The following is a 15,673-nucleotide window of genomic DNA, read 5'->3' as shown; positions in this document are numbered from 1 at the left end:
CATCCTTCTTGATAGGTATGTAGCTTCAGTGGTATCTTTCTGACATAAAACCAAATTGCTTCTTTGTTACTTGTGTCTCTTGTCGCAATCTCCATTCTATCACCCTTTCCCATAATTTCATGGTATGGCTCATGAGTTTGATCCTTCTATAATTTTCGCAACTCTTTATATCCTCCTTATTCTTATAGATAGGTACCAAGATAATCTTTCTCCATTTATCTAACATCTTCTTTGATATTAAAATCTCATTAAAAAGTTTAGTTAACCAACTGATACCTTTCTCTTTAAGGCCCTTCCAAACTTCAATTGGAATATTATTGGGTTCTACTTCCCTGTCATTTTTTATCCGCTTTAGAGCCTCTTTTACCTCGAACTTTCAAATCCTTCGATAGTAGTTGAAGTTTTGATCTTTCTCCCGCGTGCATAACCGACCAAGACTCGGAAGAGTCTTCTGTCATTCATTAAATAACTCGTAGAAGTAGCTCTTTCACCTTTCATTGATCTTCTCATCTTGAGCCAAAACCTCTTCATCTTTATCCTTTATGCACTTAACCTGATCCAAGTTTCTTGTTCTTCTTTCACGTCTCTTTGCGATTCTATATACCTTTTTCTCCTTCCTTCGTGCCTAAAGACTGGTAGAGACCCTCATACTCTCATATACTCTTATTCTTACTTCACTTACAGCCACTTTATCTTTTTCTTAGCCGCCTTATATTTTTCATAATTATCTGCATTGTAGCACAAAAATCACTCTTTACAGCACTCTCTTTTTTCTTTATATTTTCTTGTACACTCGCATTCTTCCACCAGGACTCCTTGTCTCTTGATCATATTCTTTTAAATTCACCAAAACTTTCTTTTGTTGTTCTTCTAATAACTTCTACCATCTCCCTACACTTCTACTCGTCTTAAGAAACTTCCTTATTCCTCACATTTCATCCGCCACCACCTCGTCTTTGATTTTTCGTATGATGTATTTTCCTCAACTTTTGCTCAATGCGAAAATCTATGACGAACATCTTATGTTGTGTTGTTAAACTATCTCCCAGAATAATTTTACAATTAATGCAAAATTTTTTGTCAACTCTCCTTAACAAGAAGAAGTCAATTTGAGAGCTTATCATGCCACTCCTATAGGTTATAAGATGTTCATATCTCTTTTTAAAATATGTATTTTCGAGGAGAAGGTCAAAGGTTGATGAAAAATTCAAAATAGTTTTACCATCGGTATTGACCACCCTAAAACCATGGCCTCCGTTTATACTTCCATACCCAATCAAACATGGCCATTTAAATCTCCTCCTAAGAAAATTTTATCTCCGGAACGTATGTCTTGGGCCAAACTCTCTAGATCCTCCCAAAATCTTATTTTGTATTACTCGTCCAAACCCACTTGTGGTGCATAGGTGCTAATCACAAGAAAAGCACTTCCTTCCACCACAAGTTTGATAGAGATGTTCCAATTACCCACCCTCTTGGCATCCACTATGTCCTTCTTCCAATACTTATCCACGATAATACCTACTATATTCCTATTCTTCACATTTTTTGTATACAAAAATTTGAACCCGAAGGTATCCAACTCCCTAACTTTTGCGCCGATCCATTTTGTTTCATGTATGCACATGATGTTAATCTTCCTCCTTATCATGGTATCCACCACCTCCATGGATTTTCTTATTAGAGTGCCTATGTTCTATGTCCCAAATCTCAACCTTCTGTTACTTCGACCTTTACTTTTTTTTTTTGTAAACTAGTTTATTTACCCTTGTCCGTTCACGAAAATGTGAGAATCCTTGTCCATTTAACACTACACCCGGCACCGATGTAGCGACTTTTACTCATTTAACACTGGGCACAAGTCATACAACGCGTTGCTTCTGGGCAACGACCTAACTTCAACACAATAACGTATTTAATACATGTCATGAAGATTCGATTATATTTTTAATTGGCTGACGAAGGCCTAACATAACCCTTTTTTTTCTCTAGATTTATAATTTGATTATGTACCGCAGGCGTAATATAGGTAGAATTCTTTCGTAATAACATAATTAAAAAAAAAAATCTACCGATTTAAAAATCTCTAGCTGATCAAAAAGAAATTTAAATTTCCTTTTTTAGTTGATTTTTGAAATTCAACGGCCACGTAAGCCCACATGAATGGCAGGCTAGGATGGACCCTGCCACCTTAAGCAATCACCACGTGTACGGCCACGATTAGCTGAGAATAAATAAATGGCCAGCGCTATTTGCGATAAGCCAGCTCAACAACCACCACACTCCCTCCCTCACCACCGTATACGGATTTTCCCAGAGTATTTATACATCGTATACATACGGAAAAACCTACATACGACACGTGTATAGTGACGTGGAGTTTCTTTCTCTCATTCTCCTTCTCCTTCTCTTTCTCCTCCTTCTTCACCACCCCCACCTTTCTCTCTCTTCAAACCTTTCTTTCCCTCGTTTTTTTATAGAGAGAGAAAGTAGAGAGACACAAAATGCGTGATTTCTCATTTCAAACCTTCATTTGAGCTACGCGGATTGCTTCGTCATTTTTTTTCTCTTTTGTTTTGTTTGGTTTTAGCTGAGATTTTTTTTATTTTAATTTTCGGTGACGAGAAGAATTGCGCGTTTTTTTTCAGGTACGTGGAATTTCCAGCACTCTTTTTTTTTTGGGTTCTAGTTTTGAGTTAAACTGGGAAATTTTACTCCTTTAATTTTCATTCATGGATTTTAGAAGAGAAACTTGAATTCATGAAACTTGAAATTTTTATGATTAAGTGAAAATTTTTGAGAAATATATGAAGAGGATTAGGAGAGAGAGAGAGATTGAGAGAGATGCAAAAGAGATTATGTGGTTCATTTTGAAACTTTTGTTTTGTTTTGTGGAAATTGAAGTCTAACATCTATAAAAAAAAGTTTCACTGTTTTGTAGTTCTATACTTTTAGCTAATTAAACAAGGCTAGATTTGGGATTTGCATGGATCTCTTATTGTAGGAACTAAAATATATGAATTTCTGTGCTGTCTGTGTTTTGATTCATTCAATTTTTTGTTTTTTGTATGTTTGTTCGGTAACTTTTTTTTTTGTGAATTTAATTTTCCTTATATAAAATAGGTGAATAGGAGTAAGGGTAGAGAATAGAGAAGGTTGGGGGTTATTGAATCAGGAAAGAACCTATAAATTATAATCTACTAACTAGGTATAAAGAAGCAAATTCAGAAGATTCAATAGTCCTGTTACCATATTGAAGTGATAGAAAGGTTTGGTTTTGGAGGGACCTTTTGGTCATTAACTTCCTGGATTTGTCCTTTTGGGATTGATTGTGTCCATGTTATGCCGTGTTAGTTTGAGTTCATCACTCTCTCTCTCTGCCCTTTTGGGGTAGTAAAATGACATAATTGACCCCTTTACTTTCCATCATTTACCAGCTAGTCATGTCTTTGATTTCATTTTTTCTTGTTGTCCTTATCAAGAAAAAAATATGAATCTTTGTTGGTGCCATGTGGTTTGTAGTTAAGAATTTCTTAACAGAACTAAATTTCTCACTGCCTTTACCCCTTTGATTTAAGTGATTGATGTTTTATTTATTGAGCTATGATTTGAATGTTGGAATTGCTCTTCCTTTCTGCAGAATTTGTTAATTTTTTGTTTTTGCCATTATAACCTATTAAATATTTGTTTTTAGATTAGAGATTATGTTTAGCTTCTATCTAGGAGACTAGGATCAAGTGTTGGTTACTTGGTTTTGAAGTGCATAAATCTTGGCTTACGCTTTTAGCTTTTCTTCATTGCAACATTTTTTCTCTTGCTGATAGTTGCTGACATGGTTTCCTGTTAATGCAGCCGAATCACTGTTGTTGGGTTTTCTTTTGGTGCTTACCTAATGGGAAACAGTGAGGAAGGAAAATCCACCAAGATTGAAAAGTCATCTTCACCGGTAGCAACGGTAAGCTAAGAACAGTTTCTTTGTGTGTCTGGAAACAATGAAGGAGAAGGTTGTGGCTAACCACTATCGTTCCAAATTTACTTACAGGATCAGACCAATCAGACCAACCAGCAAAATATTCATGTTTATCCTGATTGGAGTGCCATGCAGGTTACCTAAGTTTTCCTTCACTTCACTTCCACTAAATAAAATTTTAGCTACCTCTTGTTTAAAAGACATGTCCGCATTTTCGCTATGAAGTATTTGAAAACTGTTGTCTGCATATTTCCATTCTTAGTTATTTGAATCAATGAAAGATGTCTATTTGGTAGGAAACGTTTGGACTTTGGATTATCAATCATTGTTGCAGGATAGGATCATGGTGCACCATAATTATGCGTTCTCCAATCATTATTCAATTAATTTTGGCCTTTTGGTTTGCTTTATCTTTTGAAATAACTACCGTGACTTTAAAGTATCTATATATTCTCAGGCATATTATGGACCAAGAGTCAACATGCCCCCATACTATAACTCGGCTGTGGCTAATGGTCATGCTCCTCATCCATACATGTGGGGACCACCACAGGTATTATTGTATTGTACTTATCACCATTCTTTGTTTTTGAGTAGATGTTGTGATACGTCCTGGTGGAGCTGAATAATTTACCAACTTATGTTTCTTCCAGCCTATGATGCCACCTTATGGGCCGCCTTATGCAGCAATCTATTCGCATGGAGGGGTTTATGCTCACCCTGCAGTTGCTATTGTAAGTTTGCATTCTTGAAACTGTTTATACGTGGATTTATTTCAGCTGTCATTAACAACATCATTCTTTGATATTCTTGTAATGAACCTTGGGCGATTGATTTATGAACACTGAAGTGGTCAATGCAAAAGTTTTCCATTCTTTATATATGCCCTGTTGGTACAAGTTTTTCCTATTAGCTCATGAGTCTCATTTGATAAAATATAGGGGCCTCATGCACATGGTCAGGGACTTCCGACTTCACCTGCTGTAAGTTTTGGATTTCTCTGAAATCATTTCCTACTCTTTTGATTTCCTGAACATTGTTAAAAAAAAAATTGAGTCTTGATAATGAAATAATGCAGGCTGGTACTCCTTCAAGTGTAGAAACACCAACCAAATTATCTGGAAATACTGATCAGGGTCTAATGAAAAAATTGAAAGGATTTGATGGGCTGGCAATGTCAATAGGCAATGGCAACACTGGAAGTGCGGAACGTGGAGCGGAAAACAGGCTATCACAGAGGTATGCCACTTTTCCTTCTGTATTATATAATTGAAATGAATATTCTTCCTCTCCTTTAGTATATAAGATTGAACCATGAGCGTGCTATTCTATTGGGATCATATATGTAACTGAATAAATTTATGATGTCAACAGTGTGGACACTGAAGGTTCCAGTGATGGAAGTGATGGCAACACTGCAGGGGTAAGAATCTACTAATATTTTGATAGCCAGACCCACCTAGTGGGATAAGGCTTTGTTGTTATTGTAACTTAAAATACTTATGATATTTGCCAATGCTATGCCCAGACTAATCAGACAAGGAAAAGAAGACGTGATGGAACACCAACCACTGGTATGACTTGTTCTTTGCTAAATGTGACCTCTTGAATGAATTTAATATTTGTCCTGGATCATAATCATGCTTCTCTAGTCATTACTTTATGTATGAGGTCAATCGGTTCATCATATATGTTTCTGATTAGTCGTTTCTCCTGTTGTTTGTGTACAATATGGTGAAATTATGCAAATTTTTATATTCCTTTCGGTGTGACTAATGTTAAGATGAAATTACCTGGTTTTCAGACTTTAGATGGTCAAGTTATTACCTGTATCCTATTCATGCAGTTACCGGTGATCAATATCTGTTACTTAACATCCTGAATACAATACTTATATATGAGCACATGGAAATATTCATTCTAGAGTATTGTTGTCAAAATAATTCTTTGTATTGGTACTTATAAATACCTACTGCACAAGCAGACGGGGAAGGGAAAACTGAGATACAAGACAGTCCGGCCCCTAAAGAGAATGCAGCCAATAAGACGATTGCAACTGCCCCAATCAGTATTACAGGAACATTAGCTGCACCTGTTGTTTCTTCAGGTATGACCACAGCACTGGAGTTGATGAACCCTGCATCTCTACATCCTAGGACAAATTCTCCAAATGGGCCACAACCTTGTGCAGTTATGCCTTCAGAAGCTTGGATACAGGTATGACCAGATTATGAATGATCACTTCCCAGTGGTTACTATTCAGTATTCACATATGGTTTCATTTGAAGTGCTTATGAAATGCATGCTAATAGTAATGATGAATCTTCATCCTGTTTGAATTCTTAGAACGAGCGTGAGCTGAAACGTGAGAGGAGGAAACAGTCAAACCGTGAATCTGCCAGAAGGTCCAGGCTAAGGAAGCAGGTATATATATTTACATATTGCAGTTTTGTTTCATTGACTTATTTTCTTTATGCAATGCTTGTCTATCATGAAGTACTAAAAGACAATCAAAAGTTGAAACCTTGTCAGTAACGTTCATATTTTGTTCATATTTTGTCTGATCAGGCCGAGGCTGAAGAATTGGCACGAAAAGTCGAAAACTTGACTGCTGAGAATGTGTCGTTGAAATCAGAGATAAATCAATTGAGTGAAAGTTCTGAGAAACTGAGGGTGGAGAATACTACATTAAGGGTATTTTTCTATAATATCCTTTCTTGTATCTTTGTGCTTCATAGATATATTTTCCCAGACTAATTATTTAATTAATTGAATTCAGGAAAAACTGAAAAATGCTCAACTGGGACCAGCAGATGAGATAGTTTTGAACAACACTGACAGCAACAGGGCTACCCCTGTGAGTACAGAAAACTTACTATCAAGAGTTAACAATAATTCTAGTTCTGATGATAGAACTGCTGAGGAAACTGATTTTTGTGAGAACAAATCAAACTCTGGGGCAAAGCTGCATCAACTAATGGATACAAATCCTAGAGCTGATGCTGTCGCAGCTGGTTGAGACCAATGATTGTTCTGGCTTTAGTTTTGGCATATTACAAGCCCAAAATTACTGCTGAGTGCTAACAGTTTTCAGAAGGGGATGGATCAGCTGAATTTTAGGATATGAAAATCCATCAAGAATTTGCTTTTCAGTTTTTTTTTTTAGGACAAAAAACTGTATTCTATTAGATGTGACAGAAGTAGATTATGACAACTTAAAATGTTTGTAAATTGAAGGGAACTAGAGATTTAGTTTAGACTTTTAGAAATGGTTGTTGAACCATTGCATAATTGGTTGTGGTGTTGATTGGTGTGGACCTCCTTGGTTTAAGGTATTCCTACTCTATGAACAATCCTATATTTCTAATATTTATCAAGTTTGATTGACATCTCTCAAGTTTGGTGAAGGTATTCCTACTATTTAATCTGCATTCAATTCCCACTTTTGGGAACAAATCATTTTTGGAATTATGTTTTAAAATTTTCAGTATTTCTTTGCGCAAGAGCATTTGGTTATAAGTAATTTTGAACTTGAATTATTTTTTCTAAAGAAAATTGTTGAGTCCATATTACTCTCTAGATTGACATTTAAGCTATTCCTGTATATATGTATCTCTTTATTTGAAATATTGGTGATAGGAATTACATGTTCATTTTATATTTAATGATACTAGAAAATTAGAAGAGAGAGAAAAAGTGATTGCAAGATTTTAGAAACCGAAGTTAAATTGTTGTTCCCGATAATACTACTATCCTCAACAAAAGAACAATAAAATAGAAGCTACATTATTCTCATTCAAAAACAAAAGGAAAAATAAATAGAAGCTAAATTACTGATTGGTTTTCAAAAACCATAGGGATATATCAAATCTCTTCTTAGCAACTTGTACAAACCGAGATCCGAACCACAGCTTCTCATCTCATGTTGCCTTCTCTAAGAACATCAATCATGTTGTATAATCTTTTATTATCCTTCTCTTCAATCTGCACTCATCATATAAAATCAACAATCAAAGATTGCAAATAGTGCACATGACAACAGAATATTAATAAATGTTAATATAAATATTAATATGAAAATACATTGCCAACATAGACATTGAATCATATATTATAATTTGACTTGTCATTAGAAGCAATATAAAATGGGTCTGTGTACAAATCGACCTTTTCCAATAATGCATTACTTGATGAATCTATTTTGACACCAAAAGCTAAACAAGACATGATTTTGGGTGGTTTCTGGACAATCAATCTAGTAGTAAATGCATCTTTGAAGAAATGAATACTACTTTAATCACATATAGGTGTAAAATGCAATTTACATTAAGGCAAGTTTGAGCACCTTTTTAGCAAGAAATAGTACAGCATCAACGGTACCCTCAGCATATATTGATCTACCACAAACGTTATGTTGGAACTCGAATGTAACTCTGCAGCAAGTGATAAGCGTATTAGCCGGTAAAAAGAAGATGGTCAAAACATGTGAAAGAGAACGAGGAGAATGGTGTGTGACGTTTGTTTCTTACGTGTCGTCTGGTGATGTCAAATGATACATATGAAAAGCATGACCTGACAAGTGTTCCTCTGGGACACCAACCATTTCAAGTTGTTCCTTTGGATCCCTGATCAATTGTATCTGACAAATTCATCCGGAAAAGGGGAAAGGGTGAAATGTTGTTATTTATGCTACTTTGAAAATCAACTATATTTTGCAACCAATAACTCAATCTAAGCAAAATTAGTTTGTCAGTGAATATGTGATCCAAAACATGAAAATCCTTGACATGCCATTGATATGAGAACTTAATAAGCTAGATTCATAATATGCACACAGAAGGTTCAGTTAGCAAGTAGTTTGGCAATGCTCAAGAGAATACTGTTCTATAAAATGAACTGTGAAATGTGAACTAACGCACCTCATCCATATCAAAATCCACGCCTAATTTGTTGAAGCAGGAAATTACAGCCTTCGCAGTTCCAGATGCATCAACTTTGCTTGCTTGATGAGACTCCATTACCTAATATCTTGGAAGAATGCATCAGATTTTAATGTTACATCAATAGAAGCTTAACTTTTCTAAAGAAAAAACAGAACTAAAAAGTTGATGAAACCTAGTATTATTGCTCAGTATAACTAAAATAAGTATGATAGTAGTTTCAACATAACTGCAACTTATCCTCTATTATCATTAAAGTAATAAGAAATTTAATTAACTAATTCAGTTCTGGGTCTATATACTCAATTTAGTTTCAATTAGAGCCGAACCCCAGCCCCCAAAATGTGGCAAAAAGAGCTACCTGTAAGTTATACCCAGAGAAGGCACCAGGAAATTGCTCTGCCATAATTTCCATAGCCGCAAGAAAAGCAACTACCTAATAATATAATCCAAGAACAGCATAAGGATTTCAGAATACAGGAGTATAAGAGACGTGAAAAATACTGAAAATTGAAAAAGGTTATCTGGAATCATAGTACCTGCTTCCCCATTTGTGGCGATATCACAGCATAAAGCCCCGAGTCTTGAACAGTCTTAAGCAAGAGGTCCCTATCTCCTCCAGTGGTACCCATCACAAAGGGAACCCCAACCTTACAGTACAACTCTGCATTGGCTGCATGACAATAAATGAGGAAAAATGTAAATAACTAAGCGAAATTTCAGAAGTACAGGCAATACTATTAAGAGTCTTCATAAAATACTTCGACTCATATATCATAAATTCAGAAATACAATTATGTTATCATCACCGCAAAACATGATATGCGTCGTGAATTTCATTTAAAATGTACACCGATCAACAAGAGGGCCAAGTACAGTCCAGAGATTCTTTGCTACTGAATTCCATAATATCAATTCCTATACTCAAAAATCTAAAGAGATGCCTAAGAGAAATGTAATGCATTTCATTTCAAGATCAAATTGTGAGAAATACACTGTATATACAACTTTATAACATGTTTCATTTGTTAACAGCAAGATTTCATACTGTGCATTATATCATAGAACATAAACATGTATGCTTCAACATACATACCATTAACTGCACTTGGCACTGTGTAGTCCACAACAATCAAATTCGGATACTTATCATGGATAGATGCAAGCACAGTTTCTCTATCAGAAGGACCTTGCACAAGGAACTCCTTTTCACCAATCTGAAATGTCTGTCCAGCCTCCTCTTCACACCCAAAAGACACAGGAACAACATACACTCCAGCAGCTTCGGCTGCATTGATCACAGCTTTTCCCATTTTCCCAGTACATGCATTAACCTGAAAATTTTGAACATAACATAAATAAGTAATCTCCTTTTTTCAGAGTTTAGCTTTACAAAATGCAATTTTTCTTTCTTCTTCACTACTAGTATTCAGACTTTTTTTGGTTTCCAGCAGTATCCCCTATCCTGGCAAGCTAAGGACTAATCTTTCAAGGACTGAGTCTCCATTTAATGTCTGCTGAGTTACTGAGTTACTGAGTTACTATCTACACAAGGCGGGATTTGAACCTGACACTTGCTTGAGCGGACAACTAGTCTCGACCAATTCAAGTTGGTTATTACTCAGACTTTATAAATAGGAATTCTACTAATTTGGTTTGATGAAAGGAACAAACTACTCAATCACTCAACCAATACAGAGTTGGTTATAAAAATGTCATTCATGAAAGCTGCTCTAAATTAGCAAATTCCGATGGTCAACAATAAAGAGATACAAAAGAAGCTTCTTCCTTCAAAAAGCAATGGGAGTTCAAAAAAAAAAAAACTATATTTAACCCAAAATAAAAAAGAATAAAACTTGAGCATTGAAACATACACCCAAGAGCTAGAAAAACGAAAATTTTTCATTTTCCATCAGTCTATTCACCATTATTGGGATTCCAAGATTCTGCTGCGAAGGTGGAGACTTTTCAAGGAAAGTCTGAACAGGAGTGGTTGAAGAAGCAGCCATTGACACTACGGAGAACAAACGCGAGCTTCTTCTCTTGTGTGAAACTGGAACAACGATGCTACTCCTTGTCCTGATTCTGCTACTGGCATTGGAAGAGAGCGCGAGCTGATTGTGTAGCAATTTGGTTGGGGATTTCAGCATGGAGGTTGCCATTGATGAGGTAAGAGAGAGTGAATGAGCTCCAAGTACAGGGGCTCAAGACTTTTAAGGTTTCGGAATTCAGATTTGATAGGGTTTGCGAAACGTTTCGATATTTTTAGGGTTTTAGGAAAAACGAAAAAGTAATGTATCTACTAAACTGTAATTTGTATTTTTTTTTGGTGACTTACAATATCATTTTTAAAATCTTAAATATATTTAAAAATATAATTTATATGTTGTTATGTTATGTATCTACAATCATATTCTTGTTTCTTTTGTTATGTATTTTATTCTACAAAAACATTTTTTATTAATTAATTTACACATACTTTTAAAATTATTAACAATAATATTAAAACAAAACTTAAGCAATAAGTATGAAAATTAGAAAATTGATTATAGCTTTTTCCATTTCTCACTCATTGTGTCTAGTACTTTACATTTTTTTAACAACTTGGAAACTTGTAATAAACATTTTTTTAGATTCATTTTAAAGTAAATATTATATAATTGTGACTTAGACCTTTTTATGTGTAATCTTATGTAAATAGTTATGTTTTATATATTACGATAAATTGTAATTGTGATTGATATATTTTCTACAATTTATTTTAAAAAGGTAAATATAAGTTAAATTAAGAATACACTAGTATTTGTATCTATAAAAAATGAAAACACTGACATATGTATTCACATTAGATCGAAACTAAATTTGTACCTGTCTTTTGTGTGACAAAAGTACCTTACCAAGCACTCCAACCCTCCAAAGACAAGATACTTTTGTCACACAGAAGATATCTTACGTAATATAAATTTAATTTTAATTTAGTATAAATACATATATCAATATTTTCATCTTTCATAGATACAAATAGTTATTTATTTATTTATTATTTTTTTCATTCAAACACTTCCAAACTATCCTATAATATTATGTTATCAATAGACAAAGAGATAATTGATTAACTCCAACTTAACTTAGTCTTTTAAGTTTTAAAATTTATGGTTTATAGATTATAATGTCAAGTAGATAAACTTAAAAGTGCTATTTAAGTATTCCTTTTATTGTCAAAATCACATACATTTTTAATTAATAAATATTTTATTTGAATATCAAATAACCAATATAGATTTTAAGAGTATAACTAATTTTATTTGAATATTCCTTTTAGTTAAAGATTATTATTATTTTATCATATTATGATCTTAACTTTAAAATCACATAAAATAAATTATATAAACCAAGTAACCAACCACATTTAATTTAATTTATTGACCTTGTTCTTTTATGGAGTATTTTTGTTAAGTCTTAAAGTGTGTTGGAAACGTGCCTTGTAAACGTAAAACACTGCACTTCTGAGAATAATCCAAACATTGAAGCTTCTCTAAATCTCATTTATTCATTTTTTTTTAATCTCTGAGACAATGGACGAGGATGAGTTCTGCTTATGATCGTACAATTCGGAGAAAACTAAAAGGATGTCCCAAGCTGACGTCTCTTACAGGTATCTCTCTGTTCCTTTTTTATTTTTTTTTTCTCTAATTCCGAGTCTTTTCTCAGATTTTAATTCTTTTATTCATATGCTATTTGGTAATTATGGGTTTAAAAAATTGTAATTTTTATTCTGTTCTCTGTTTTGATTGATGCTGGCTATATTGTTTGCGATACCCTTTGGGTAGATTTTGTATTTGATGTCATCTTTTTATGATTTTTGTGATGTGAGGTGTTTAGAATTTAGATGTTGCCGGCACCCAATTCTTAAAGGTGTCAGCTTGTTGAGAAGCCATGTGCTGGAACATGAATCATGTGACTTGGAAAATAGAAATATAATCACTAATTGCAGATTTTGATATTCCCTTTAGTGCATGTAAATATAATTCTTTATTCCTTTTTGGATGTTGAGTTTATCTTTTTCTCCCAATTATTCCCTCAAAGAGACGGCTTTTACTATGAAAGCATTTAGCATGTTTGGTGTTTTGGATTTGAATTTAATCAGTGAGTGTATATCTTAAATCTTAATGATGCCTTGATTTGATTGTTGATGAAAGTGGTTGTTGGGAATGTTCATGTTGTTAGCATGCATCTAATCTTGTGTTTTGTATTTGGATTTGATGCTTTTTCTATTAGTGTGTGAGTTGGTTGGTGCTTTATATTGTGTTTTATCTTTCTTGTTTTTGATGAATGGTCTTGTTTTTATTTTTATCCTTTTTGTTTTCTTTTGCAATTTGTATGATATGCATTTTGAAATGCAGTTGTGGCTCTTGTGGATACCCTTTGAACTTGTCATCATCGAATCGAATCACATCTAACATTGCATCTCAGTATCAAAAGTCTGTTAAGAAAGGATCAATCTCTTTTTCTTCAGTTGATCTTAGCCGATTTACGCAGGTTGATGAAATAAATTGTTTTCCTGTCCCTTGGTTTGGTCATCGTTCGAAGACTAAATTGCTCTGTCGCAAGTGTGGGGTTCATATTGGTTATGGTTATGATAGAGAAACACCTGTTCTTTGTGGATTTGAATCTCCTATTTCATCTAGCTCTAGAAAATTTGCCATAAAGATTCGTTCGTTACAACCTTCTTCAGAAGAATCTTGAACAGGTCAACATGGGAGATCTTTCTAGAAATAATGCAATCTCAATCATGCACCTTCCGGATGATTGCCTCACTGTTATCTTCCATGGTTTAGATAGTCCCACGGATCGTGAATCATTTGGCTTGACTTGTCGTCGATGGCTAGGCATTCATGATTCCAGTCGTCGGTCATTGCAATTTTCGTGTTCATTCACTTTGTTAACTCCTTCCTCTTTGTCCAAAAAGGTTCTTGACATTCACACACTCCATCTTCATAAGTTGCTAAGGCGCTTTCAACATTTAGAATCTTTATGCTTATCTGGCTGCAGAGAGCTAAATGATGCAGGATTGACTCGTTTGCTCAACTATGGCTCGGATTTGCAGAAACTTAATTTAGATTTTTGCTTGAAAGTCACTGACTATGGACTTTCCTTGGTTGCTTCTGGTTGTCCCCTATTAACATCGATTAGTCTTTATCGATGCCCGGGTATTACCGACTTGGGATTGGAGACTTTAGCCAATGCTTGCTTCCTTATGGAATATGCAAACCTCTCCTACTGCATACAAATATCTGACAATGGTTTAAAGGCTCTTACGCAGGCTTGTCGCCGACTTAAAGGGGTTAACATATCACATTGTGAGGGCATAACTGGTGTTGGCTTTAAGGGATGTTCAAACACTCTTGCATACATAGAGGCTGAATCTTGTATGCTTAAGCCGGAAGGGGTAATCGGAATTGTTAGTGGTGGCGGATTAGAGTATCTCAATGTTTCTTGTTTGAGTTGGTCTCCACTCGGAGATCCCTTGGCCGGAATAGGATCTTCCTCGAGCATTAAGATCCTAAACTTTCAAATGTGCAGGACTGTTTCTGACACCTCTATCACAGCAATTGCCAAGGGATGTCCACTACTTGAAGAATGGAACTTAGCCTTGTGCCATGAGGTTAGCATATCTGGATGGCAAGCAGTGGGGTTATACTGTAAGAAGTTGAAGACATTACATGTTAACCGCTGTCGCAATCTTTGCAACGGTAGCCTAGAGGCGTTGCGAGACGGTTGTAAGAGTCTGTCCACTCTATACTTGAGCGGTTGTGTTCGCCTTTCGCCTGTGGCAGTAGAGTTGTTTAAGTCTCAGAGAGCTGAGGTTTGTGTGAAGGAGGAAGAGGTTTTGTCTATAAACCCACCTTTCTTGGAATTCAGATGATACTTGTTGATAGATTTATTTGTGTTTAGAAGAGAACTATCTTTCTCTACAACTGAGCTTTATAAATCAGTTGTTTGGAAATTTGGATAATTAAAAACTTGTGGTTGTTTTATGTGAAATGCATTATTTGGATATTATTGATATATATTCATCATAGATTTTATTTTTTTGTTGCTTTAAATATGATCATCATCTATGAATCATTTATATTTCATTAAATTGTTGTGTGTGCTTGTTAGACACATATCAGATATGTCACCCATCTTATAATTATTTGACGTACTTATCTTTTGTATTTAGCTGTTTTAATAAAAAATAAAAATATTTATCCGAACATGTTTAGATATACTTAAATATAATTACATATTTAAGAATAATATGTATTATTAATTATTAATATAAAAAATTATTTAAAATGATATATAATAAAAAATTATTTTGTACATTAATATTAATATAATATTTTTATATTTTATATATATGGTTCAGTGTCCTTAACAAAATTTTAGAATTGGTGTTTAATACATGCAAATGAAGAAACGGGTAGGGTTATGCTTTTTGGTTTTGTTGAGTTAAGAAAATAATTAATTTAATAATGATGATAAATATTGGTTTATTGGGTTAAACATCCAATTAGGTTTAATAGTCTTATTTAGTGATGCAGATCTAAAGAAATTATTGTTGCAACCCAAATCTGTTTTGGTTGAAGCCCGAAACGTGGAATCCTATGGGTGCTGAATGTGAATTGATCCAAACCAAGCCTAAGTCCATCCAACCATAGTGAATCAAATCTAAGTTAAAGTTCACAAGTACTATTACCAAAAATTAAAAAAAGAA

General features: G+C 34.3%; 4 protein-coding genes across 5 annotated transcripts; 3 read left to right on the top strand and 1 right to left on the bottom strand.

Annotated features, from left to right (window-relative positions):
• The first annotated feature begins 2,415 nt into the window (after positions 1-2,415).
• On the top strand, positions 2,416-7,367 carry LOC107472974 (common plant regulatory factor 1). The gene is made up of 13 exons (XM_016092495.3): positions 2,416-2,648; positions 3,853-3,955; positions 4,043-4,105; positions 4,428-4,523; positions 4,624-4,704; positions 4,912-4,953; positions 5,049-5,209; positions 5,345-5,393; positions 5,499-5,544; positions 5,955-6,187; positions 6,317-6,394; positions 6,539-6,664; positions 6,750-7,367. The coding sequence occupies exons 2-13, from the start codon at positions 3,893-3,895 to the stop codon at positions 6,987-6,989; spliced, it is 1,278 nt and encodes a 425-aa protein (XP_015947981.1). The 5' UTR covers positions 2,416-2,648; positions 3,853-3,892; the 3' UTR covers positions 6,990-7,367.
• A 300-nt stretch (positions 7,368-7,667) lies between these two features.
• LOC107472975 (4-hydroxy-tetrahydrodipicolinate reductase 2, chloroplastic) lies at positions 7,668-11,165 on the bottom strand. The gene is made up of 8 exons (XM_016092496.2): positions 10,836-11,165; positions 10,007-10,244; positions 9,450-9,583; positions 9,272-9,346; positions 8,890-8,991; positions 8,500-8,609; positions 8,316-8,403; positions 7,668-7,954 (listed from the first exon to the last, which is right to left on the bottom strand). The coding sequence occupies exons 1-8, from the start codon at positions 11,070-11,072 to the stop codon at positions 7,886-7,888; spliced, it is 1,053 nt and encodes a 350-aa protein (XP_015947982.1). The 5' UTR covers positions 11,073-11,165; the 3' UTR covers positions 7,668-7,885.
• A 1,205-nt stretch (positions 11,166-12,370) lies between these two features.
• On the top strand, positions 12,371-14,979 carry LOC107472976 (F-box/LRR-repeat protein 12). Of its 2 annotated transcripts, none has more exons than XM_052258000.1 (2): positions 12,371-12,565; positions 13,450-14,979. In XM_052258000.1, the coding sequence occupies exon 2, from the start codon at positions 13,667-13,669 to the stop codon at positions 14,834-14,836; it is 1,170 nt and encodes a 389-aa protein (XP_052113960.1). In that variant the 5' UTR covers positions 12,371-12,565; positions 13,450-13,666; the 3' UTR covers positions 14,837-14,979. The 2 variants fall into 2 exon arrangements, with proteins under 2 accessions (XP_052113960.1, XP_015947983.1); XM_016092497.3 differs by having other exon boundaries at positions 13,314-14,979.
• LOC107473039 (uncharacterized protein At4g08330, chloroplastic) lies at positions 12,540-13,656 on the top strand. The gene is made up of 2 exons (XM_016092567.1): positions 12,540-12,565; positions 13,314-13,656. The coding sequence occupies exons 1-2, from the start codon at positions 12,540-12,542 to the stop codon at positions 13,654-13,656; spliced, it is 369 nt and encodes a 122-aa protein (XP_015948053.1).
• Positions 14,980-15,673: the final 694 nt, after the last annotated feature.

This window comes from Arachis duranensis, chromosome 2, assembly GCF_000817695.3.
Source record: "Arachis duranensis cultivar V14167 chromosome 2, aradu.V14167.gnm2.J7QH, whole genome shotgun sequence".
NCBI lineage: Eukaryota > Viridiplantae > Streptophyta > Magnoliopsida > Fabales > Fabaceae > Arachis > Arachis duranensis.
This window is presented reverse-complemented; position numbering and strand designations above follow the sequence as displayed.

Coding starts and splice junctions, on each gene's coding strand:
- LOC107472974 (XM_016092495.3), top strand. CDS start 3,893: ATGGGAAACAGTGAGGAAGGAAAATCCACCAAGATTGAAAAGTCATCT. Junction 4,106..4,427: donor CTGATTGGAGTGCCATGCAG/GTTACCTAAGTT, acceptor ATATATTCTCAG/GCATATTATGGACCAAGAGT. Junction 6,665..6,749: donor TGGAGAATACTACATTAAGG/GTATTTTTCTAT, acceptor AATTGAATTCAG/GAAAAACTGAAAAATGCTCA.
- LOC107472975 (XM_016092496.2), bottom strand. CDS start 11,072: ATGGCAACCTCCATGCTGAAATCCCCAACCAAATTGCTACACAATCAG. Junction 8,610..8,889: donor TGGATTTTGATATGGATGAG/GTGCGTTAGTTC, acceptor TGAATTTGTCAG/ATACAATTGATCAGGGATCC. Junction 7,955..8,315: donor TACTATTTCTTGCTAAAAAG/GTGCTCAAACTT, acceptor TGATGAGTGCAG/ATTGAAGAGAAGGATAATAA.
- LOC107473039 (XM_016092567.1), top strand. CDS start 12,540: ATGTCCCAAGCTGACGTCTCTTACAG. Junction 12,566..13,313: donor CAAGCTGACGTCTCTTACAG/GTATCTCTCTGT, acceptor TTTGAAATGCAG/TTGTGGCTCTTGTGGATACC.
- LOC107472976 (XM_052258000.1), top strand. CDS start 13,667: ATGGGAGATCTTTCTAGAAATAATGCAATCTCAATCATGCACCTTCCG.